The 25,623-nt window shown below is 41.7% G+C and overlaps 1 protein-coding gene across 6 annotated transcripts in view; it reads right to left on the bottom strand.

Moving 5' to 3' along the window:
- eogt (EGF domain-specific O-linked N-acetylglucosamine (GlcNAc) transferase) overlaps nt 1–25,623 on the bottom strand; it is a 102,417-nt gene that overhangs the window by 76,125 nt on the left and 669 nt on the right. For 5 of the 6 annotated variants that reach the window (XM_070894659.1, XM_070894658.1, XM_070894656.1 and 2 more), the window contains exons 2-4: nt 23,394–23,491; nt 11,004–11,226; nt 4,028–4,128 (exon numbers count right to left, since the gene is read on the bottom strand). In XM_070894659.1, the coding sequence (XP_070750760.1) occupies nt 4,028–4,128; nt 11,004–11,226; nt 23,394–23,452 (383 nt within the window). In that variant the 5' untranslated portion in view covers nt 23,453–23,491. The remainder of the gene's footprint in view (nt 1–4,027; nt 4,129–11,003; nt 11,227–23,393; nt 23,492–25,623) is intronic. The other variant, XM_070894660.1, reaches the window with a different exon arrangement.

Raw genomic sequence — 25,623 nt, 5'->3', positions numbered from 1 at the left:
GTTTGTTGCTTGTGGTATTTGGTGAAGAGCTGGTAAAGTAGGGGGGCTAGTGAGTGGCAAGTATGGCATGAACCACACCTACAGCCAGAATGAAATTCAAATAAAGTTTGCCCAAGACTTCACTCAGATACTTAGAGCAGAATAAGATTATGTTACCAATCACAAGTGATTTAATAAATCTGGAGCTAAATGTAATTTAAGAGCATCCACGAGTGCTTCATATATAAAGTTGACAGACTTATGAAATAGAGTCTGGAGCAGGGAGAGTTAGAGCCTGGAAAATAGCTGCCCTGATGGTGGCATGCAATAAACTAGTAAGTCTATGGGCCCAAGTTTCCACATGATTTGCGCCTGATTTTTAGGAGCAACTGGTGGAGAACGGACTATCTTAGAAATCGCAATTCTCCACATTTTTTTTTCTGCAGTTCTAGTCAGTTTCACTTTGGAACAGAATTTTTTCTTCAAAAGGGGGCGTGTCCGGCCACTGACGCCTGATTTCAAAGTTTCCACAGTGAAAACATACTCCAAACTAACTTAGAATGGAGCAAGTGAAGATTTTTGTAGAACTGAAAAAACCTTGTCGACACATTAAAAAAATCAGGCGCAGGTTACAAATTAGGCGTCCAGAACGAGGTGGGGGGGGGGGGGGGGGGGGGGAGAAGGGAAGTCATTAAATTCTATAATAAATCCTTATTTATACTTATACAAATATTATACAAATAAATCCAACCTGAATAAAAATTTATAAGCAAAGAAAAGATTAAATAAACCATCTTCCTACCTGTGTGAAAGTGCTTCAGCCACGGAGAATGCTGCAGGAAGCCTCACAAGTTGAGGCAGCCGTTCCCGCGAGGGGGGGGGGGGGGGAGGAGGAAGCCGTTCGTTCTCGCCGGGGGGGGGGGGGGTGGTGGAGGAAGCCGTTCCAGATGGCGGGCGGGGGGGGAAGGAGACAGTGAGAAGGCTGCAGGAAGCCTCACAAGTTCAGCAGCCATTCCCGACGGCAGGGGGGGGAGGCCGTCGGGAAACAGCTGCCTCAACTTTCTGAGGCTTCCTGCACCTTCTCACTGCTGCAAGAAGCCTCAGTGCTGATGTGCTGATGGCAATGTGCTTTTGTTAAAAAATGTTCAAAAATTAAACAGCTACAAAGAACTACAAAAATGGCCGAGGGCCAATGTTTCCTTCACACTGCGCGTGCATGCGCAGGGTTGCCGGCAGGAAAAAAACTAATTTAAATGGTACCCGCCCCCTCCCACTTACAAAATCGGCGCGAGTGGTAGACTCCGCCCCCTGGGCGCCAGTCCAAGCAGACATGGAGCTGCAGGGCGCTCCAGAATCGCGCGTTTTTTTTCCGGCGCCGTTTTCGGCACGAAAAACGGGTGCCCAGCTCGGAGGGACTCCCGTTTTTTATCGTGTGGAAACTTGGGGCCTATATTTTGTTACTTTATGGCATTCAAGCCATCACTGACCCTGCTCCTCCTCTGCTGTTCCTGGAAATCTGATCTATGACTCAGACAACCTTCCCTCCTCTTACTGATTAAAAGCAGACGTGAAGTAGCTATCTGAATAGGAAGATGTTCAATCAAGGAACAGTAGAGATGGAATATACACAGACTGTACCATTCCACATTCCTGACTAAGGAGGTGGTTAGCTTGATCTGCACCCCAGAGGGTAGTACTGTACTCTGGGAGAAAATGTTTTAAAGCAGAAAATTTAAAGATGGGTAGCTAGATCAATCAATCATGAATGCTTTAATGCCTGCAAAGGACACACCGTACTCGAGGAGATATAAAACAGAGGATTTCAAATAACACAATGGTGCACATTGTACATCAGCAGTTGTAGAATAGAGTACCATGACAGGACAAATGGCTTGGCATAAGTATTGAGCATGATTGGGATTAGCTAGCGTATTTGTGAAGGAACCAAATTAAGCATTATTATAATTACACTTAAGGCCTAGGGAGAATGGAAAATTACTGAGAGAAAAGGGATAAGCTCAGCCAAACAATAGCCTTGAGAAGTATGAATAAGAGTTGGGCCCTTAGTTCCCACGGTTTTGTGTCGAAACCCAACATGTGGCATCTACTGAGACTGTATAAGTGACAGTTGCAGACAAAGAAGCTGTACAAGTAGGTGTGTTTCAAGAATATGTAATGAAACTCTGTCAGGTGAACAACGTCAACTGGTGAGCTCCTAGCCCTTGATGAATCTCCTGCAGGGTAAGTAGATAGATGTATCGCTCGCTTGTATCGCTCATGACTGCAGTCCAATAAAATCTCTGTCAAGTTGATCTGCCTACTGGGTATCGTGCCTTTAATCGCGGAGTGCGGATCACTCCGACAACAAACAGTGGACCCAAATGGTTGTAATATTATGGCCCCTATAGTTACTGGGACGGGGTTTTGGAGTGCAGGGGAGGAGTTATGATTGGGAAGTTGTGGTGTTGAGTTTTAACTCCTGGGCGTGTATGTTTTTTTTTCCCCAGGTTCCTGCTCGAAAGCCAGCCCGATTGTCAGGCTTGGTTGACAGGCTTGGCTGCCTGTCAGATGCTGAAGGGTGCAGTGGAGGAGCAGGTAGGTTTAGTGCTGGTGAGGGGAAGTAATCATGGGGCAGGGGGGGGGGGGGGTGGGGGATCGATGAACGCAGGACATGGATAGAACATAGTTGGGAGGATTGGTGATCACTGGAGTGGGGAGAGCCTGGTTGGGGGTTCGGTGATCGCGGGGGAAGCTGACAGATCATAGGGAATTGGGGAAGATGACACGGGGTGGGGGTGGAAGGGGTCAGGAGGAGTTTGTGGAGGTTGTGGGGTGAAGGGTTTAAGAGGGTTAGGTTGTTGGATCTGGAGGAAACACTCCTGCTCCTCATGGCTCACAAGCAGTGCTGTAAAGGGATTACCTCATGGATCCAGCCCTCCTTGCCTCCTTTTTCGTGATGAGTTACCCAAGGCCTGGAAACCCGGCCAACATGAGTTAAAAATAGAAACCTTGTTAAAATGGTGACATGCAGTCTCTTTAAAAGGTTTCAACAACAGACCCACCTCCTGAGAGCAGATTGGTCGCCCGTCCCTTGGTCCACCTCCATTAAAACCAGAAGTGGGCATGTTTAAGGCGTGTTGGGGTCGTGTTTAAAATTTTTACTTCCCACACGATTTTAGGGATTAACATTACCCCTTTTAGTTCTATCTCTGAATATTAAACTCAACAATTATGCCATAACATTTACGTCAATACTTACAAGATAAAAAAAAAGACTTGGGTTTTGCCATGCAATGCAATTAAAGCTCCTTTAATAGGAAAGTCACTTCAATTAAAAGTTGTGTTTTGCTGGGACACATTTGTAACATTACTTAGCAGATTGGATAGGTGAATCTGTATTCTGGTTTGTAATTCTTTTAATATCCCCAGCAAGATTGCAGTTTTCTCAAGTGTTTCTAAAGCAAAAGCAGCAGCAGATTTTATATGAAATTGATCACAAATTAATTGTTTATGAAGCAATTACAATATTTGGTTACATTTCACAAATCATTTATCTTTAAGGCAAAACTTTGAGGTTCCAATTCAGGGTTCATGACAAAGTTTTTATTTTTTAAAAAGCTACAAATTACAGTTTCTATTGAGGGTTTATACAATCATTTGTACTTACTGACTTTCACATTTTCTAATATTCATGGCTTAAATTCTCCATTACATGTTAACTACCCTCCTGTCTGTTAGTGGGTAATAATCTTTTAGTATAAAAACCTGACTAAAGGTTATTGCAAATGATTAGACTGAACATTTTCCAGTCCATGACCTTAAAATTATGCCCCAAGCTTTTACTGGAAAATTACAACTTATTTTTGAGAATCAGTTGCTGCAATGATAGGTAAAATAGTGTTCTAAATTTAACTGCACAGGTAACATCAGTGATGGCTAGTTATTCCTTCAGTTGATATGTACAAAACATACAGAATTCTTCACTCAGCTGAAATGTAATCCCAAATCTATACACTGTGCCCTTTATTACCATTGCTGTAGGTCTTACCAGCCTGAAGTAGCATCAGTGCACACTGGATAGCTGAATCTGTATTCTGGTTTGCAATTCTTTTCATATCCCCAGCAAGATTGCAGTTTTCTCAAGTGCTTCTAAAGCAAAAGCAAATGTGCAATTAACTTAAACTTCTCAAGGTCAACTATGTCTTAATCTTTTCACCCAAATTACTGTCTGTGCATTCTTTACACACAATAAAAAAAATGTCAACACAATATGAAAAGAGCAAAATGGTCAAAACAGTGGTATAATACACTGAAAAAGATGATTTGTTTAATATTAAATTATTGCGGATATTCCTGATCAGACTTCCTTCTTTATTCCGAGCTTTAAGTACTTCTGAATATTACCTCAATTCAACTAAAGTGATCCAAGTAATTAATAAGATTTATTGTCCAGTAGTCATACAAATTTTTTAATACGTTGGATGCATTTTAAACGCTGATTCGGAGACAGCGTGGTCGCACAGCCCTTTAAATTGCCGCAGTGATTGGGCATAGGTTCACTCCACAATCCCCAGCTCATTAAATGATCAATGGCTGTTGAGAAAACACAAGGTAGAGCCTAGGTATTTCTCAACATGGACAGAAAATCAGGTGGATAATAATCCCCAGCAACTTTCATACAACAAATAATGGTTCAATGCAACATTGCTAGTGACATGGGTGCAGTTGGCCCATTTGCTTGGCTCTTGGCTCCAGATGGATGGAAAAGTAGCCCTACACTCATATCTTTTTTTAAATGTGCCAAAGCCTTTAATCAAACAGTATCAACAAATTTTGTATTTTTTGATTATCATCTCGCAAAAGGCAATCATGCAACAGGTATCTTGTTTTAAAAAGTTTGTGGAAAATTCACTATTTACATTAAACACAAAACTGTGACCCCCCTTTAGAATATTACAGGCACCATTGCCAAATGATATTACTCTTATTTTGCATTGCTAAAACAGAAATTATCATTTAAAAAATATTCAGCATTATTCAGGCAGTCCACCGACAAATTATAATCCAAACATCTAGTTTGCTCATCAAACCCCCAAAATATTCTGCTTTGGCCACTTAAAGTCAAAGTCCTGAAACCGCAACCATAGTTACTTCAAGCACAAGCAAAATATCCACTCCTTACCTCAGAATTCTTACACAAGGTTATTTGAGAGTTATTGTCAATGTATAATATTAGCTAAAGAGACTATATTAAACAGTGCACATTTAAATATTTTCATTGTCTGGAATACTATTAAATTAACAATTTTTGTTTAGTTGCCTTTATTTTAATTAGTCTTTATAATATTTAATAATATTTCAAATAACATTTCATCTTACACATGCAGCATTTTAAAAGGCTGCACTTCCAAGATCCAAGAGCCACTGTCCTTGTTTCAGATGTACAGATTGCAAACTTGTTTAAATGCAGTATTTTGAACAACAAGTCAAATCCTATTAAGAACTATACTCCAAGGACCCCCAATGGTTTGGCTGGTTAAAGTAGTCAGTATTATACAGACAGATAGTCCCAGGTTTGATCTCCATTTTGTGCTAAGTTAATTGATCTCTGCTCAGGCAGCAAAATGGACATTACAATTGGCCTATGTGCCCTTTTGTTAGGTCAAGGTTCCTATTCCTGATGACAATACAGTGACCCCTACTGGAAGTGTGAATATATGGGAATCTAGGTAAAGACAGGATCAAACTAAGCTTTTGGGGCTAGAAATTGAGTAGTGCCCCGTTTGGGGCGATAACTTTTGCGGGAGCGTAAAAGAATTGCCGGGGGCAACCGAATTCTAGTGGTCGCGAACTTCTGGTTTAGCGCTCCAGGAGGGACGTGGAGCGCTAAATCAAGCGCTACCACTTCCCTTGGAGCGCTAAACCAGGCAAGAGGGGCGGTAGCGGCAGAGCGCTGCCCAGTGTCCTGGGCAGCGCTGCCGGGATCAGAGGCTTCTTCCCTTCCTTAAAGGGAAAGGTCGTTGCTGCAGGCTCTGCAAGAAATCGAATCCCCTAGTCGCCGACAGCACCTGCAGTCCACGACAATCAGCCCCAAGCACTAACAGAGTACAGGCTGATCAATCGCAGCAGAAGAATTTTTTTTTAAATGACCCGAGGACTGAATAAAAAAATTTCCCCTACCACACCGGCAATCCCTTTAAATACCGCTCCCCAAGCGGATGGCCTACCTTACAACGTCTCCTGCAGCTGCCAGTGTTGACGCCCGGCAATGTTGCAGGGGGGGAACCGAAGTTTGCATCCGAGGCGCTACCGGGGCACTGCGCAGGCAGATGACATCACGATCTCCAGGGCACAGGAGATCAAGGCATTAGGGTTTACCGTCGTCGTTAACCTACAAGAGATGTTCGCGGGCGTCGATACTCTCGCCACGCCTGGTCGCAGAACTGATAGCACTCCATTATCGCCCCCCAGAGGTACTAACGGGATTTGCAAAGGAGGCCAATTTCTCCCCCATGATGTCTCTATTGAATACGTATCAATACTAAATGTCTAGGCTTGTCCACAAAAAATTGCCATTTGAACAAGCTTTTATCTTTTATCATTCAGCAATATAAAATATAAATGTGATTTCCACTGCTCTAAAGGTCAACAGATTAATCAGTAATAATCCAGTCACTGATTAAAGAGGTTGCGAATACAGACAAGGTAAATAAAGGAGACTATGAAGGTATGAGGGCAGAGTTGGGTAAAGTGGACTGGGAAAATAGATTTAAGTGTAGGACAGTTGATGAACAGTGGTGTACATTCAAGGAGATATTTCACAACTCTCAAGAAAAATATATTCCAGTGAGGAGGAAAGGGTGTAAGAGAAAAGATAGCCATCTGTGGCTAACTAAAGAAATAAAGGACGGTATCCAATTAAAAACAAGGGCATACAAAGTGGCCAAAACTACTGGGAGGACAGAAGACTGGGAAGCTTTTAAAATCCAGCAAAGAATTACTAAAAAAATGATTAAGAAAGAGAAGATAGACTATGAAAGTAAACTAGCAAGAGTTTCTATAGGAATATGAAAAGGAAAAGGTGGCTCAAATAAATGTTGGTCCCTTAGAGGATGAGACCAGGGAATTAGTAACGGGGAACATGGAGATGGCACAAACTCTGAACAAATATTTTATATCAGTCTTTACGGTAGAGGACACTAACAATATTCCGACAGTGGATAGTCTAGAGGCTATGGGGGGAGGAACTTAACACAATCACAATCACTAAGGAGGTGGTACTCAGTAAGATAATGGGACTAAAGGCAGGTAAATCCCCTGGACCTGATGGCTTGCAACCTAGGGTCTTAAGAGAAGTAGCGGCAGGGATTGTGGATGCATTGGTTGTAAGTGACCAAAATTCCCTGGATTCTGGGGAGGTCCCAGCAGATTGGATACTGCAAATGTAATGCCCTTATTTAAAAAAGGAGACAGACAAAAAGCAGGAAACTATAGACCAGTTAGCCTAACATCTGTGGTTGGGAAAATGTTGGGTGTAAAGTCCTGTCACCTCAGTACAGATTCACACGAGGCATATAGTGAAGTGAAGTCAAGGTGACTCTGGACCTGCACCTTTATTTCACAGCTCTAGAATGCTGCACTTGCCTGAGACCTGTCCTTATATACCTGTCTCTTGAAAGTGCACCCCTGGTGGTAAAGTATGCTGGTGGTTACAGGTCATATCTTATTACAGTCATGTATAGCATGTTAGGATACAGTTATATATAATAATGTAAGATACATGACATTGGGAGTCCATTATTAAAGAAACAGTAGCAGGACATTTAGAAAAGCATAATTCAGTCAGGCAGAGTCATCATTGATTTATGAAGGGGAAGTCATGTTTGACAAATTTGCTGGAATTCTTTGAGGATGTAACAGGGTGGATAAAGGGGAACCAATGGATGTGGTGTATTTGGACTTCCAGAAGGCATTTGACAAGGTGCCACATAAAAGGTTACTGCACAAGATAAAAGTTCACGGGATTGGGGGTAATATATTAGCATGGATAGAGGATTGGCTAACTAACAGAGAATAGAGAGTCGGGATAAATGGTTCATTCTCTGGTTGGCAACCAGTAACTAGTGGGGTGCCGCAGGGATCAGTGCTGGGACCCCAATTATTTACAATCTATATTAATGACTTGGAAGAAGGGACTGAATGTAACGTAGTCACGTTTGCTGATGATATAAAGCTGAGAGGAAAAGCAATGTGTGAGGAGGACATAAAAAATCTGCAAAAGGACATAAACAGGCTAAGTGAGTGGGTAAAAACTTGGCAGATGAAGTATAATGTTGGAAAGTGTGAGATCATACACTTTGGCAGAAAAAAATCAAAGAGCAAGTTATTATTTAAATGGAGAAAGATTGCAAAGTGCCGCAGTACAGCGGGACCTGGGGGTACTTGTGCATGAAACATAAAAGGATAGTATGCAGGTACAGCAAGTGATCAGGAAGGCCAATGGTACCTTGGCCTTTATTGCAAAGGGGATGGAGTATAAAAGCAGGGAAGTCTTACTACAGCTATATAAGGTATTGGTGAGGCCACACCTGGAATACTGCGTGCAGTTTTGGTTTCCATATTTACGAAAGGATATACTTGCTTTGGAGGCAGTTCAGAGAAGGTTCACTAGGTTGATTCCGGGGATGAGGGGGTTGACTAATGAGGAACGGTTGAGTAGATTAGGCCTCTACTCATTGGAATTCAGGGGAATGAGAGGTGATCTTATCGAAATGTATAAGATTATGAGGGGGCTTGACAAGGTGGATGCAGAGAGGATATTTTCACTGATGGGGGAGACTGGAACTAGAGGGCATGATCTTAGAATAAGAGGCCGCCCATTTAAAACAGAGATGAGGAGAAATTTCTTCTCTCAGAGGATTGTAAATCTGTGGAATTCACTGCCTCAGAGAGCTGTGGAAGCTGGGATATTGAATAAATTTAAGACAGAAATAGACAGTTTCTTAAACGATAAGGGATTATGGGATTAGGAGGAGCAGGCGGGGAAGTGGAGCTGAGTCCATGATCAGATCAGCCATCATCTTATTGAATGGCGGAGCAGGCTCGAGGGGCTGTATGGCCTTCTTCTGTTCCCATTTCTTATGTCCTTATGTTAGCTGTGTGAGCAAATATGTTAAAGTTTATTTCTGAAAATTAATTTCTCTCACACATGAACTGCTTTAATGTTTATTACATTAATTTGAAAATGTACTCCTTGGATTAATGGGAAGAAGAAATTAATTGGGGCCAATATTCTCATTTTCTATTTTATAAGCTATTGCAGACTAGAGGATTAACTTTTTTGAGGACTAAACCATTTTTTTTATGATTAACTCTGCCTTCCTCCATAACTGGCAGCTCGAGTTAAATACCAAAAGTAAAGGCTACAAGACCAACTTCAAAGATTTATTGCGGTAACAAATGTTATCTGTGGGCTAATCCATTTTGATTATTGCTCAATTGCCTTTAGGGTCAGGGAGAAATTTTGCAAAGCTTTTCCTCAAGGTATTAAGTAAATCGAGTAGTGTCTATGATGGGACTCATCTCCTCAAAGCACCAAAATCGTGCCAGTGTGCGTGCAATAATTTTTCATGGAAATCAGTAGCCCTCTGATCCTTTGCTCAAAGAGCCATTCTTCAAATACGAGCCTAAACTGGATAGATTTCTAGAAACAAAAGGCATCAAGGGGTATGGGGAAAAAGCAGGAATATGGTGTTGAGATAGAGGATCAGCCATGATCATATTGAATAGTGGTGCAGACTCAAAGGGCCGAATGGCCTACTACTGCTCCTATTTTCTATGTAAACTGTGTGTTTTCAAACTGGTGTTCCAAGTCTATGAGGGAATCCCAAGAGGTCTGTGAAGTCATCAAATTTGTGTCAGTCATCAGATTTCTGTATTTTCTATATTTGTTGAATAATACGCACATCATTTCTGTTGCTGTATATGAATAAAAGATATTTTCTACAATGATTTTCCTTTCGGTAGTTGACACTGTCCTTTACAATTTAGGACAGGAGTTCCCCAGGGCAAGATCTTTGGGCATTTTTATTTGGGGCTTTTTAAACTGCATCCAGTTTTGGACGAGAAATCTGTATGTGCCACTCTCCCACTTTTATACTCAGTTAGGAGCCAGTCTCTGCAGGCATGCTGGGCTCCAGAGACTCAGAAAAGATACACCCGGAACCAGTTACTGCGTTTTCATAACTGAAACTAGCTGCATTATAGACCTATGTGGGTTTCATCATCATAGGCAGTCCCTCGAATCGAGGATGACTTGCTTCCACGTCAAAAAGTTCACAGGTGTTTCAATGAAGAACCTAAAATTCCAGATCCCAAACTAAATTTTGACGGGTGGAAGATTCCTGTGCGTGGATTTTTTTAACTTGTGGTGGCCGTTGCACACCAGCCACCACACAGACTTAACAGAGATAGGTCTTGGTCCAGTGGCAAGGATTAACCAAGACAATTGGAGACCAGCTCTGTTGCATGGACTTAGTGTGCACACATATCGCAGTGTGGGCTGGCCCATGCTGCTCCTGGGCCCTCGCCTTTCCTGAGCCCCGATCACATCCCTTTACAATCTCTCGCTGCTCCTTCGCCTTGACCTCGCCATTCCTGCTGTACGTGGGTCTACAATACCACTGTTTCCTGGAACAAGGACTGGTTCACACTATGAAGCAAGACTTGTGCATCTGCAGTTGGCAAATCGCTGTGCAAAATTGAATAATATTTTCAAGGGGTCCTTGGACATGTTTCAATATTTGTAGGGAGATTTTAAACATAAAAGCTTGAAAAACGCTGGCCGAGACTGAGACAGCCGGTCTGTGAAGGATTATGAACAAGAACTCACATTATATCAGTCTGCATCACAGATGTACTGTTACTTTATGGAGAAACTTATAAATATTTAAAAAATAGACCCACTAGTTATTCCTTTTCACAAAGTGCATGAAGTATGCTTTTGTACGCTTAATCAGACCTACCTTAAATGGACAGAGGGGGTCTTTTTTGCAACTAATAGTTATGTGTATGTTATTGTATAAAAAATAAGGAATGTGCTCATCGGGCAATCTGATGTTATTGTACAAAGGTACTCCTTTGACACGATCTGTATTACTTTGGCCGCTGTCTTCCAGTCCAAAGCCTCCAGCAGGCTGCATTGCAAACTGAAGCAGCATTAACATGATGAGTGAACAGATGGTAGACCTACAAAAGAAAAATTTAAACTTCTAGCAGATTTTCATGAGTGGCTTTGCAGCTTTTAAATAAACAAGTGTCCTGAATACCACAAGCTATGCAATCTTCAAACAGTACAAGTCTATTCAGCTTTGATATGATAGTATGTGTTTTCTGGAAACATGCTCCTGAACTTTAAAAAAATGTTTTGTGTAAACAGTAACACTAAAACTTGCTTCTTCTATGACTCACTGATACAGTTTCCTTCTCTGGTAATAAATGGAGTCACCTGCTATAGATTACTATATAATCTTGTCCTTAAAATGAGACATGGAAATAACAAAAAGGGATTACACAGACATCTGGCTCATTCAAATCTGTGCTTAACCAACTAGAGGTAACCATCAATTTAATATCTACATGACTTATACAAGATTTAAATCTGGAACAATACTAGTGACTGCACATCTGTCTGAAATGTATTATTCAATTATTACCAATTACATCGCTAAGAATGTTCACAACCACAGCTTCAGACTAGTGGGTATCACAGCAAAAGCAAAATACTGCAGATGAAGGAAATCGGAAATAAAAACACAAAATGCTGGAAATACTCAGCAGGTCAGGCAGCATTTGTGGAAGGAGAAACAGAGTTAACGTTTCAGGTCGATGACCTGTCATCAAAACTGGAAAGACTTACAGATACAACAGGTTTTTTGCAAGTGCAGAAGCAGATAAAGGGGGTGGGGAGGAAAGAACAAAAGGGAAGGTCTGTGATAGGGTGGAAGGCCCATCAAGCAGTTCCAGGTCAGGTACAGCACAGACCAAATATAGAATAAAGCTCCCTCTAAACTATTGTCTAATGAGACAAGGTTAATTAGTAATCTCATAGTAAAAGATCCTCTGGGGAAGAGTGCATAATGTGATAAGTATTTCACGCTCAAACCCAAAGTGAAATTCTATGTCCAAAACTAGAGTCGTAATCTAAATCAAATGTCAATTACATAGGTATGGGGGGTGAGTTGGCTAAGGTAGATTGGGAAATTAGATTAAAAGATATGATGATTGATAAGCAGTGGTAAACATTTAAAGAAATATTCCAAAGTTCTCAACGAATATACATTACATTGAGGAATTAAAAACTCCACGGGAAAAGTGATCCATCCGTGGCTAACTAAAAAAGGTAAGGATACTATTAGTTAAAAGAGGCTTATAATGTTGCGAAGAATAGTAGTAAGCCTGAGGATTGGGACAGCTTTAGAACCCAGCAATGGATGACCAATTGATTAAAAGGGAGAAAATAGAATACGAGAGTAAACTAGCAAGAAACAAAGAAAGATTTTAAGAGCTTCTACAAATATGTAAAAAGGAAGAGAGTAGCAAAGGTAAGCGTTGGTCCCATAGAAGCTGAGACAGGAGAAATTATAATGGGGAATAAGGAAATGGCAGAAATGTTAAACAAACATGTTGTATCTGTCTTCACAGTAGAAGACACAAATAGCATACCAAAATAATGGTGAACCAAGGGGCTAATGAGAGTGAGGAACTTAAAGAAATTAATATCAGTACTTGAGAAACTAAGGGGACTAAAAGTCGACAAATCCCCTGAACCCAATGGCCTACATTTACAGTTCTAAAAGAGGTGGCTGCAGAGATAGTGGATGCATGGGTTGTGATCTTCCTAAATTCCTTAGATTCTGCAATGGTTCAAGTGAATTGGAAGGTATAAAATGTAACCCCGCTATTCAAGAAAGGAGGGAGAGAGAAAACAGGGAACTATAGGTCAGTTAGCCTAACAGCAGTCATCAGCAAAATGCTGAAATCCATTATTAAGGAAGCGGTAACATAGCACTTAGAAAATCATAATATGATTAGGCAGAGTCAACATGGTTTTATGAAAAGGAAATCATGTTTATTAGAGTTTTTGGAGGATGTAACTAGCAGGGTAGATAAAGGGGAACCAGTGGATGTGGTGTATTTGGATTTCCAAAAGGGATTTGCCACATAAAAGATTGCTATGCAAGATAAGGGCTCATGGGATTAGGGGTAATATATTAGCATAGATAGAAGATTGGTTAACAGACAGAATACAGAGAGTAGGGATAAACGGGTCATTTTCCATTAGGAGGGCTGTAACTGGGGGGTGCTACAAGGAGGATCAGTGGTGAGGCCTCAGCTATTTACAATCTACATGAATGACTTAGATGAAGGGGCCGAGTGCAATGTATCCAAGTTTGCTGCCGATACAAAGCTAGGTGGGAAAGTAAACTGTGAGGAGGACACAGAGAGCCTGCAGAAGGATATAGACAAAATAAGTGAGTGGGCAATAAGGTGGCAGATGGAGTATAATGTGGGGAAATGTGAGGTTGTTCACTTTTGTAGGGAAGAATAGAAAAACAAAATATTTTTTAAATGGTAAGAAATCACGTTTAACAAATTTGTGTTGGTGTTCAGAGAGAGTTAGATGTCCTTGTAGATGAAAAGCCAAGAGTTTGCAAGCAATTAGGAAGGCAAATGGCATGTTGGCCTTTATTACAAGGGGATTGGAGTACAGAAGAACATAAGAAATTGGAGCAGGTGTAGGTCACCTGGCCCCTCAAGCCTGCTCCGCCATTTAATAAGATCATGGTTGATCTGATCATGGACTCAGCTCTACTTCCCTGCCCACTCCCCATAACCCTTTATTCCCTTATCATTCAAAAATCTATCTCCACCTTAAATATATTCAATGACCCAGCCTCCACAACTCTCTGGAGCAGAGAATTCCAGATTTACAACTCTTAGAGAAGAAATTCCTCCTCATTTCAGTTTTAAATGGACGGCCCCTTATTCTGAGACTATGCCCCCTAGTTTTAGTTTCCCCTATGAGTGGAAATATGCTCTCTGCATCCACCTTGTCGAGCCCCCTTATTATCTTATATGTTTCGATAAGATCACCTCTCATTCTTCTGAACTCCAATGTGTATAGGCCCAACCTACTCAACCTATCTTCATAAGTCAACCCCATCATCTCCGGAATCAACCTAGTGAACCTTCTCTGAACAGCCTCCAATGCAAGTATATCCTTCCTTAAATATGGAGACCAAAACTGTACGCAGTACTCTAGTTCTGGCCTCACCAATACCCTATACAGTTGTAGCAGGACTTCTCTGCTTTTATATCCTATCCCTCTTGCAATAAAGGCCAACATTCCATGTGACTTCCTGATTACTTGCTGTACCTGCATACTAACTTTTTGTGTTTCATGCACAAGGACCCCCAGGTCCCTCTGTACTGCAGCACTTTGCAATTTTTCTCCATTAAATTATAATTTGCTTTTCAATTTTTCTGCCAAAGTGGATAATCTCACATTTTCCCACATTATACTCCATCTGCCAAATTTTTGCCCACTCACTTAGTCTGTCTATATCCCTTTGCAGATTTTTTGTGTCCTCCTCACAATTTGCTTTCCCACCCATCTTTGTATCATCAGCAAACTTGGCTACATTATACTCGGTCCCTTCATCCAAGTCATTAATATAGATTATAAATAGTTGAAGACCCAGCACCGAACCCTGCGGAACCCCACTAGTCACTGTTTGTCAACTGGAAAATGACCATTTATCCCGACTCTCTGTTTTCTGTTAGTTAAGCAATCCTATTATCCCCAATCCCAATGAACTTTTATCTTGTGCAGTATCCTTTTATATGGCACCTTATCGAATGCCTTCTGGAAGTCCAAATACACCACATCCACTGGTTCCCCCTTATCCACCCTGCTCATTACAGCCTCAAAGAACTCCAGCAAATTTGTTAAACATGATTTCTCCTTCATAAAACCATGCTGACCATATGGAAGTAAGGAAGTCTTGCTACAATTATAAGAGGGCTTTGGTGAGACCACATCTGGAGTACTGTGCACAGTTTTGGTCTCCTTATCGGAGGAAGGATATACTTGCCTTACAGGAAGTGCAATGAAGGTTCACTAGATTTTCCCTAGGATAAGAGAGTTGTCCTATGAGGAGAGATTGAGTGGATTGGGCCTATAAGCTCTGGAGTTTAGAAGAATGAGAGGTGAGCTCATTGAAACATACAAGATTCTGAGAGGAATTGACAGGGTAGATGCTGAGAGGTTGGTTCCCCTGGCCGGAGAGTCTGGAACTAGGGGCATAGTCTCAGGATAAGGGGTCAGTCATTTAAGACTGAGATGAGGAGGAATTTCTTCACCCAGAGGGTTGTGAATATTTGGAATTCTCTACCACAAAGGGCTGTGGATGCTAAATCGTTGAGCATATTCAAAGCTGAGATAGATAGATTTTTGGACTCAACGGATATGGAGATTGGGTGGGAAAGTGGAGTTGCGGTTGAAGATCAGCCATGATCTTATTGAATGGCAGAGCAGGCTCGAGGGGCTGTATAGTCTACTTCTGTTCCTAATTCTTATTTTCTTAAAAGACAAAAGGGATGATGGTGCGAGGCAAAAGGAGATGGTAATAGGACAAATAATGAAACAAAAGATGGGTCTAGAAGGGGTGTAAATAGGAATAAACATTCCAATGAAGCTCAATGCAATCTCGAGGAACAGCACCTCATCTTGAGATTAGGACAATCCTTTCCATTTGTTCTTTCTTCCCCTATCCACTTTCCTTGCCTCTGCATTTGCTTAAAGCCTATTAAATCTCTAACGTTTTCCAGTTCTGACGAAAGGTCATCGACCTGAAACGTTAACTCGGTTTCTCTCTTCACAGATGCTTCCTGACTTGCATTTTGTTTTTATTATAGTGGGTACCACAACTATGTTCCACATCCACTGTCATTTTGTAGGGTCCTATTAGTAGATTACTGGTCTCAGCATGATCTAGAGGGATGTGTTGGGGGGGGGGGTGGTTGGATGAAATGGGGTGAGAAGACTCGTGTGTGGAGTATGGACACTGACATGGACCTGTTGGGCTGAATGGCCTGTTTCTATGCTGTAAATACTTTGGAGGCACCAATACTGTATAAGATAAATGGGTGGTTCAGATGAACCCTTTCAATAGTACGATAGTACTATAATTACGATAGTATTGTATGGTGTTATTTCAGGCCTAGGGAGCTTGTCCCACACGGCAATTCTAGACTGAGGTAAAGCCGACTTCAACGGGATTTAGAAGATTGCGGGGTGATTTGATCGAAGTTTTCAAGGTATTAAAGGGAACTGATCGGACAGAGAGAAGCTATTTCCACTGGATGGGGAATCTAGGACTAGGGGACATAGCCTAAATATTAGAACCGGGTCTTTTAAGAGTGAAGTTAGGAAACACTTCTACGCGCAAAGAGTGGCAGAAGTTTGGAACTCTTTTCCACAAATGGCAGTTGATGCTGGGTCAGTTGTTATTTTTAAATCTGAGATTGATATCTGTTAACCAAAGGTATTAAGGGATATGGGGCAAAGGAGGGTATATGGAATTAGGTCACACAACAGCCATGATCTAATTGAATGGCAGAACAGGCTCAAGGGGCTAACTAGCCTACTCCTGTTCCTATGTTCCTATCAGTGGAGAAAGGTGAGATCCATTCCCATCACTAATACCTCCCTCTCCTTAGTGCCTTCCCCTCAATAGTTTGTAAAAACACAGCAGCTTCCTCATCACTCAAGTCTTGGAACTTTAGAGAAGGTAGTTGTTTGATGGCGATTAACGTCTTCAAAGGGACTGGGGGTAACACCTATCTGGAAGAATGATTGAAAGTCATAGGATCTTGCGGAGACATCGTTGGTGGTATTTCTCCAGCGACTTAAGGTGTCTACTGTTCATGGTCCATGTCTCTGAGCCATACAGGAGGGCTACAAATCCCCTGGGAGGACCGACGCACCAACGTTAGCGTCCTCGACCAGGCCAACATCCCCAGTTTTGAAGCACTGACCACACTTGATCAGCTCTGCTGGGCAGACCACATTGTTTGCATGCCAGACATGAGACTCCCAAAGCAAGTGCTCTACTTGGAACTCCTTCACAGCAAATGAGCCAAAGGTGGGCAGAGGAAACGTTACAAGGACACCCTCAAAGCCACCCCCACTGACACCTGGGAGTCCCTGGTCAAAGACCACTCTAAGTGGAGGAAGTGTATCCGAGAGGGCGCTGAGCACCTCGAGTCTCATCGCCGAGAGCATGCAGAAATCAAGCGCAGGCAGCGGAAGGAGCGTGCGGCAAATCTGTCCCACCCTCCCTTTCCCTCAACGACTATCTGTCCCACCTGTGACAGGGACTGTGGTTCTCATATTGGACTGTTCAGTCACCTAAGGACTCATTCTTAGAATGGAAGCAAGTCTTCCTCGATTCCGAGGGACTGCCTATGGACGGATGAGGGTCATAGAATTGTTATATGCACTCCTTATGGGTGTTATAGTGTACTGGTTAGGCGTTAGAATATTAAAACCAGCAATCACCAGCTCAAATCCCACAATGTCAAAAATTCAATAATAACAGTAAAGGGAACACCTCGCTAACAGTGAGCATAACACGACTGAAGTCAATATTATGTTTGAGACAGAGAAGAGTGAGTCAGGAACCAAGGTTTTAAATTTAGGTATGGCTGACTTTCAGGAATGAGGCAGAAATTGACCACAGTAAACTGGGTGGAACTGTTAAGGAAGGTGTTAAATGTTCTTTGTAAAGGGCATAAGCTCTACTTGTGTAATTCAACAACTTTGGTCAACAAACGAGATGAGAGTTAGTATAAAACTAAAAAGGGCTTATACAAATGCAAAGAGCAGTGGAGATCCCACAGACTGGGAGAGAGATTAAAAAAATAACAATGGGATACAAAGAAAGTAATAAGAGCTGCAATAAGGCAATGACAAAAAACGTGTGAGGGTTATCAAGGACAACACTAAAAGTTTTTCAAATTAAGCGTGGCTAAGAGTAATGTTGGCACCTTAAAGACAGACACTGGAGATATCGTAATTGAAGAGAAGGAAATGGCACAATTGCTAAATAATTACTTTGTATCAGTCTTCATTATAGAGGATGAGGATAAAGTAGCAGAGATATGAGGAAAACTGAAAAAAAGGGAAGGAACTTACTTGATGTAGTATAAGTAAACTAAATAGTAGTAGAGAAAATAATGACCCTGAAATTGCGGCCTCTCCGGGTGCATATAATGTACGGGTGCACACACGCCCGAAGAGGCCCCACAGGTTCCGGGTTTAGGCGTGCGAAGCGGAACTTTATTGCAAGGGGGATGGAGTATAAAAGCAGAGAAGTCCTGCTACAACTTTACAAAGTATTGGTGAGGCCACACCTCGAGTACTGCGTACAGTTTTGGTCTCCTTATTTAATTCGTGCATTGGAGGCAGTTCAGAGAAGGTTCACTAGGTTGATTACAGAGATGAACGGGTTGACTTGTGAAGAAAGGTTGAGCAGGTTGGGCCTATACTCATTGGAGTTTAGAAGAATAAGCGGTGATCTTATTGAAACATACGATACTGAGAGGTCTCGACAAGGTAGATGCAGAGAGGATGTTTCCCCTCGTGGGGGAATCTAGAACTGGCGGGGGGGGCATAGTTTCAGAATAAGGGGTCGCCCATTTAGAACGGAGATGAGGAGGAATTTCTTGTGTCAGAGGGTCGTAAATCTGTTGAATTCTCTGCCCCAGAGAGCTGTGGAGGCTGGGTCAATGAATATATTTAAGGTATAGATAGACAGATTTTTGAGCGATAAGGGAGTGAAGGGTTATGGGGAGCGGGCAGGGAAGTGGAGCTGAGCCCAAGATCAAATCAACCATGATATTATTAAATGGCAGAGCAGGCTCGAGAGGCCAAATGGTCTATTTCTGCTCCTATTTCTTATGTTTTTATGAAGCGCATGCACCTGAACCTGGCACTTGCGATCTGTCATTTTGACAGATTGCACACATCCCCAGGAGAAGGGCCTTCGTGGGCAGAGATTTGAGCTACTTGCCCAGCAAGTATCCTTCAAACTCTTACACAAAGGTAAAATCAGGCATAAGGCTTGTTTTTACCAGCATAAGTGTTTCAATAGATAGAAAACATAAATGTTATTACTTATTTATATATTAAAAACCCTTTCTATGAAGTTAACTTTATTTTTAACACTATTAAAACATTTTTTTATTCATGCAATTTCTATTAATTTTAATACAATTTCTATTAATTTTTTTTAAAGTGATGTGTTTTTTAAATTTATGTTTATGTTTTATTTGATTTTAAGGCTATTCCCATTCATAATAATGGGAGCTCAGAGCTTGAAGCTCCCATTAGTATGAATGAGAATACGACATTGTGATTGGTGGTCCAGGCCCATGTGATCCCAGGATGCGCATACGTTCCTGGAATACGTGGGCCTCTGTGCTGGGCTGCGCATCTAGGCCTGGGAACACAAGTGTTCCTTCTTCCGGGACCACCAGGTACTTTCATCAAAAACATTTTGGTCGGAGGCATGCGCCTGCGGGAAGCCTCCAACCACAATCTTTAGCCCAATGATACTGAAGATTGACAAATTTCTAAATACCTGAAGGTTTCCACCCCAGAGTATTAGATCTCCACGTTCCTCCAATTTTGGCCGCTTGCCCATCCTCAATTTCCTTCGCCCCACCATTGGCAGCCATGCCTTCTGCTGTTTATGTCCTAAGCGCTGGAATTCCATTCCTAAACTTCTCCGCCTCTCCAACTCTCTCCTCCTTTAAGACGTCCTAATATCTCTTTATATGGCTCTATGTCAAAGTTTGCCTGAATACACTCCTGTGAAGTGCCTTGAGATGTTTGACTGCATTAGAGGTGTATATAAATGCAAGTTGTTGTTGTTGAAGATTGAATGATGATGAGTAGAGCAAAGTCTGAATGTATTCTCTGAGAGACAAAGCATGAATACTACAACGGGTCAATACACTGAATTCCTCGCCATAGATTATCGGTTTACTGACCTTGATAATCAGGACTAAAGATGTTTTATCTATCCGCACCTTTTCCTTAAATTTCAAATTTACATATCCAACAAAGGAATTCTGGGAACTGAACACTTATGGCTCCTTTCTGTAATTCACAGGAAGTATAATGGAGATACTTTTGCAAACCAGTGAGTAGAAGATAATAATGGGAGCGATATATCAGTGATGGGAATAGGCCTTGTCTTTGTTGGAGTTCTACACTCATGGTTCCTCCATTGAATCTCATCCGAGAGTCAAACAATAGATCGATTCAAAATTATAAACTCCAAAGAAATCTGGGAGGATAGTGGCAGCTTTAACCAATGTCCTATCTGCCTTTTCATGTAGATGTAAAGCTCTAATTGGAACTAATTGAAATGGATCAGACAGTTTCCCCAAATTTCTGACCCAGCATTTCTTCTTCTGCCAATACTGTGAAAAATCTGAGTAACCAGTTACGCCATCTCATTGTGGAACTGTACCTTGTGCAACATGGTCACTGCGTTAACTTGTCATTACAACAGTTGGATTGATTCACGGGGAGGTGACTTGGAATGTCATACAACAACATTTTAAATCCTTACCTTCATAAAAGTCTACAGGACATGTATATTAAGGACAAATCGTGCTTAACTAATTTGATTGAGTTGTTGGATGATGTAACAGAGAGGGTTGATGAGGGCATAGTGGTTGACGTGGTGCACATGGATTTCCAAACAGCATTTGTTAAAGTACCACATAATAGGCTTGCCAGCAAAGTTGAAGCCCATGGAATAAAAGGGACAGTGGCAGCCTGGATATGAAATTGGCTAAACAGAGAGTAGTGGTGAACAGTTGTTTATCGGACTGGAGGAAGGTACACCGTGATGTTCCCCAGGGGTCGATACTAGGACCATTGCTTTTCTTGATATGGGTGCACAGGGCACAATTTCAAAATTTGCAGATGACACAAAACTTGGAAGTATAGTCAACAGTGAGGAGGAAAGTGATAGACTTCAAGAGGACATAGACAGGATGTTGGAATGGGCGGACACGTGGCAGATGAAATTTAATGCAGAAAAGTGAGAAGTGATACATTTTAGTAGGAAGAACGAAGAAAGGCAATATAAACTAAAGGGTACAGTCCTAAAGGGGGTGCAGGAACAGAGAGACCTGGGGTATATGTGCTCACATCATTGAAGGTAGCAGGGCAGGTTGAGAAAGCGGTTAAAAAAGCAGACGGGGTACTGGGCTTCATAAATAGAGGTATAGAGTACAAAAGCAAGGAAGATATGATGAACCTTTATAAAACACTGGTTTGGCCTCAACTGAAGTATTGTGTCCAATTGTGTCCATATTTTAGGAAGGATGTGAAGGCCTTAGAAAGAGCGCAGAAAAGATTTACGAGAATGATTCCAGGGGTGAGTGACTTCAGTTACGTGGATAGACTGGAGACACTGGGTTGGTCTCCTTAGAGCAGAGAAGATTGAGAGGAGATTTGATAGAGGTGTTCAAAATCATGAGGGGTCTAGACAGAGTAGATAGAGAGAAACTGTTCCCATTGGTGGAAAGGTTGAGAACCAGAGGACACAGATTTAAGGTGATTGAGGAAAAATAATATTTGACGCAGCGAGTGGTTAGGATCTGGAATGCACTGAAAGGGCGAATTCAATCATGGCTTTCAAAAGGGAATTGGATAAGTACGTGAAGGAAAAAATTTGCAGGGCTACGGGGAAAGGGCGGGGGAGTGGGACTGGCTGAAGTGCTCTTGCAGAGAGCCGGCACGGGCTCGATGGGCCGAATGGCCTCCTTCTGTGCTGTAACTATTCTATGATAACAAAGCCAGTTATATGAGTATGGGTCTCTATGGGGAGAAAGGGGTATTCAACCCTTTAAGCCTACCACGCACAGTCTGGACATGGCTACAGTTTTAAGCATTCTGTCTCCAAACATCACCTAGGGAAAATGACAGTACACTGTTAATATCACTACAAACCGTAAACCACCCTCAGTAAAAATATCCATTCAGTTCATCCTCATGGCCAGTGACCCCCATCAGTTTCCTTCTCTGTTGCTTTACCTTTTTTAAGGCTTTCACATTCAGAGAGGGCTGAATACCAGTGTACAAATCCTTTAAAAGTTGGAACAAATAACCTCATAACTATTCTAGTGGAGGCATCAATCTGTTTAAGATAAATGGGAGTTTGAGATGAATCCATGAAAAATTTGGACGCTAGTATTATATGGTGTAACTTGAGGCTTGAGGAGGGTGTTCCACTCGGCCATTATCAGTGGAGAAAGAGGCAAAGACCACTCCCATCACTGATGCCTCCCTCGCCTTAGTGTATTCCACTCAATAGTTTGTTAAAAACACAACAGTTTCCCCATTTCACAGTTTTGGATCATTGGAGAAGGGAGTGGATTGCTGTCTGTAAGTATGTCTAATGGACCTGGGTTGACAGCTGTCTGGAAGGAAGATTGAGAGTTATGGAGATATACCAGCAGTGCTTATGGGTGCTGTAGTGTACCGGTTAGCGACTGGAATATTAAAAACAGCAATCGCCAGTTCAAATCACAGCATCCCAAAAATTCAATACTAATTTGTGGGCTGGTAGCAGAAGAAAATTACTAGAATGGTTCCGAGGATGAGGGATTACAGTTATGTGGATAAACTGGAGAAGCTGGGATTGTTCTCCTTCGAGCAGAGAAGATTTGATAGAGGTGTTTACAATCATGAAGAGTTTAGATACAGTAAATAAAGTGAAACTGTTTCCAATGGCTGAAGGGTTAATAACCAGAGGGCATAGATTTGTGATTGGCAAAAGAACCAGAGGCGATATGAGCAACAATGTTTTACACAACGAGTGGTTAGGATTGGGAATGCTTTGCCTGATAGGGTGGTGGGGTACAGATTCAACAGTAGCCTTCGAAAGAGAATTGGATAAATACTTGAAGGAGAAAAAATTGCAGAGCTGTGGGGAAAGTGCGGGGGAGGGGACTAACAGGAGTGCTCTTCGAAAGAGCTGTGGCAAACTTGATGGACTGAATGGCCTCCTTCTGTACTGTACTATTCTATAATTCTATCTCATGTTCTGCACATATGGTGTTCTTAAGACGCACCAACACTAATGGCGACTTTTTCTGAACATTTGGAGCCTGGCCTTACTTTTGTAAATGACTTTGCCATTAATAAACAACAAATTGTAATCTTTAAATAAAACACTTTTTCCCTTTTTAAAATCTTTAAAGTACGAAACTCTCTGCTCCACTTTTCATTCAAGCTTCTATGATATAATAAAGTTTTCTCCTCTTACCTGTGCGAGTATCCAAATTCATTTTCATCACGGCATTTACGTCTTCGCTTTCTATCCATTTATATTTCTTGCCAGTTTCACTTTTCCATTTGGATAAGCTGAAACAACAAAAGTTATTTCACTTCACTTCCTGAGAAAAATCAGCATCCAGTGTTTAACTACAAAATATTTCATTTTACTGAACATGTTCCATATCGCTCTGATTAGTTTCCCTAGTTAAAAAAAAATATGCTGGTTTATCCTGAACTATCAAATTCTGACAGCAATATTTTAGATTGACTTCAGTACTTTCAGCATCCCAGCAAATTTAATCTTCAAATTTTGTTCTGTAAATAATGATTACGGTCAACTTTCCTACGTGCAAACTTTGTGAAATTGAATTTTAAGAAGATTGTACTAGTGATAGGCGGCTCTGTTTTCATAGTCAACGTGGGAACAGACCAGCAGCCTTGTTTATTGATTTGTGATGTTCCTCAGAAAGACTTTCTTTTGCAGATTACAATGCCATCTGAACCCCTTGATTATGTTATGGACATAATATTTAACTAGCCATAAAACTTCTTGATAATGACCTGAATATGACCTCAATAAACAGTTGCATTAGAATCATTAATCCTTCATCACAACATATTAACAAAATGAAATAAACTAATCTAATAAAACCAACAAATACCATGCAGAGACTACAAACTAGTAAATTAATTTTGGGTTTCAGGTGAGTTATAAACTGCTCAAGCTTTTCTTTCAGTGTATTATCTGAATCATAGGTTTTGATAAAAAGAAAAAAGCTGCAAAACAGACCATTTAAGAAATCATGATAACAGATGAACACCCATAGTGCAGGACACACCAAGCGTGAAAATAATAAAGAAGTTGAGGTAAATCAGAAACTAGTGATTAGGTGATGCCAAGTTTGGCTCTTAAAAATCTAAAAATTGTAGAAGAAAGGAAACACTGAACATGTTGTTCCAGTTTTCGGTACTAGGAAAGAATGAAAGTCAAGAGACTGTGTGATGAGTATTCTTGCTCAATTCTTGATTTCAACACAGCTGGGATATACGAAAGAGGAAAGGCATGTAATATTGTGTATTTAGAGCTTGGAATAAACAAGAAGGTAAAGTTCTATTTCTATTGTTCAGTTAGCTGTGGAAAAATGGCAATAATTGACACGCCAGTTTACTCTGTCATTTAGTGAGAGGCATGTAGATAAGATAGTGATCAGAAATAGGAACCCTTGTCAATTTCCATTTCCCGAACCCAGAGGTGCTGAGGTCTACACTAATGTCTCAGCACAGACCAGTGATAGAACTTTGAGACCATTCTACATAGTTCAGCTATCATCATCATCATAGGCAGTCCATCGGAATCGAGGAAGACTTGCTTCCACTCCCAAAGTGAGTTCTTTGGTGGCTGAACAGTCCAATACGAGAGCCACAGACTCTGGTACAGGTGGGACAGACATTTGTCAAGGGAAGGGGTGGGTGGGGCTGGTTTGCCACACGCTCCTTCCACTGTCTGCGCTTGATCTCTTCACGCTCTTTCTCCACCTCGGGCGGTCTTCGGCCAGGGTCTCCCAGGTATCAGTGGCGATGTCGCACTTTACCAGGGAGGCTTTGAGGGTATCTTTGTAACGCTTCCGCTGTCCACCTTTGGCTCGTTTACCATGAAGGAGCTCCTCATAAAGCATTTGCTTAGGGAGTCTCGTATCTGGCATGTGAACTATGTGGCCTGCCCAGCGAAGCTGATCGAGTGTGGTCAGTGCTTCAATACTGGGGATGTTAGCCTGGACGAGGACACTGATGTTGGTGCGCCTGTTCTCCCAGGAGATTTGCAGGATCTTGCGGAGACATCATTGGTGATATATCTCCAGCGACTTGAGGTGCCTTCTATACATCGTCCATGCCTCAGATCCATACAGGAGGGCGGGTATCACTGCAGCACGGTAGACCATGAGCTTGGTGGTAGATTTGAGAGCCTGGTCTTCAAACACTCTAATCACTAGATCAAAAGACTTTAATCCCTTTGTCTCTATGGGCTGTTAAGGTGCATGACACAGAACATGGTCGGTCACATATAAATTGCAAATAAATGCTCCTATTAAGCTCCTAGATACGAACAGAGTTTGGTATTCTAATTTAGGATGTATCCACCAATTGGGCGATAGCACCAGGAACAACTCCACCCCCCCCCCCCCCCCCCCCGAACTACCAAGGTTCAAACAGGGCAAGTA

Source organism: Pristiophorus japonicus, chromosome 12, assembly GCF_044704955.1.
Source record: "Pristiophorus japonicus isolate sPriJap1 chromosome 12, sPriJap1.hap1, whole genome shotgun sequence".
Classification (NCBI taxonomy): Eukaryota; Metazoa; Chordata; class Chondrichthyes; family Pristiophoridae; genus Pristiophorus; species Pristiophorus japonicus.
The sequence above is the reverse complement of the archived record's forward strand: the minus strand, read 5'-3'. Positions and strand labels throughout refer to the sequence as shown.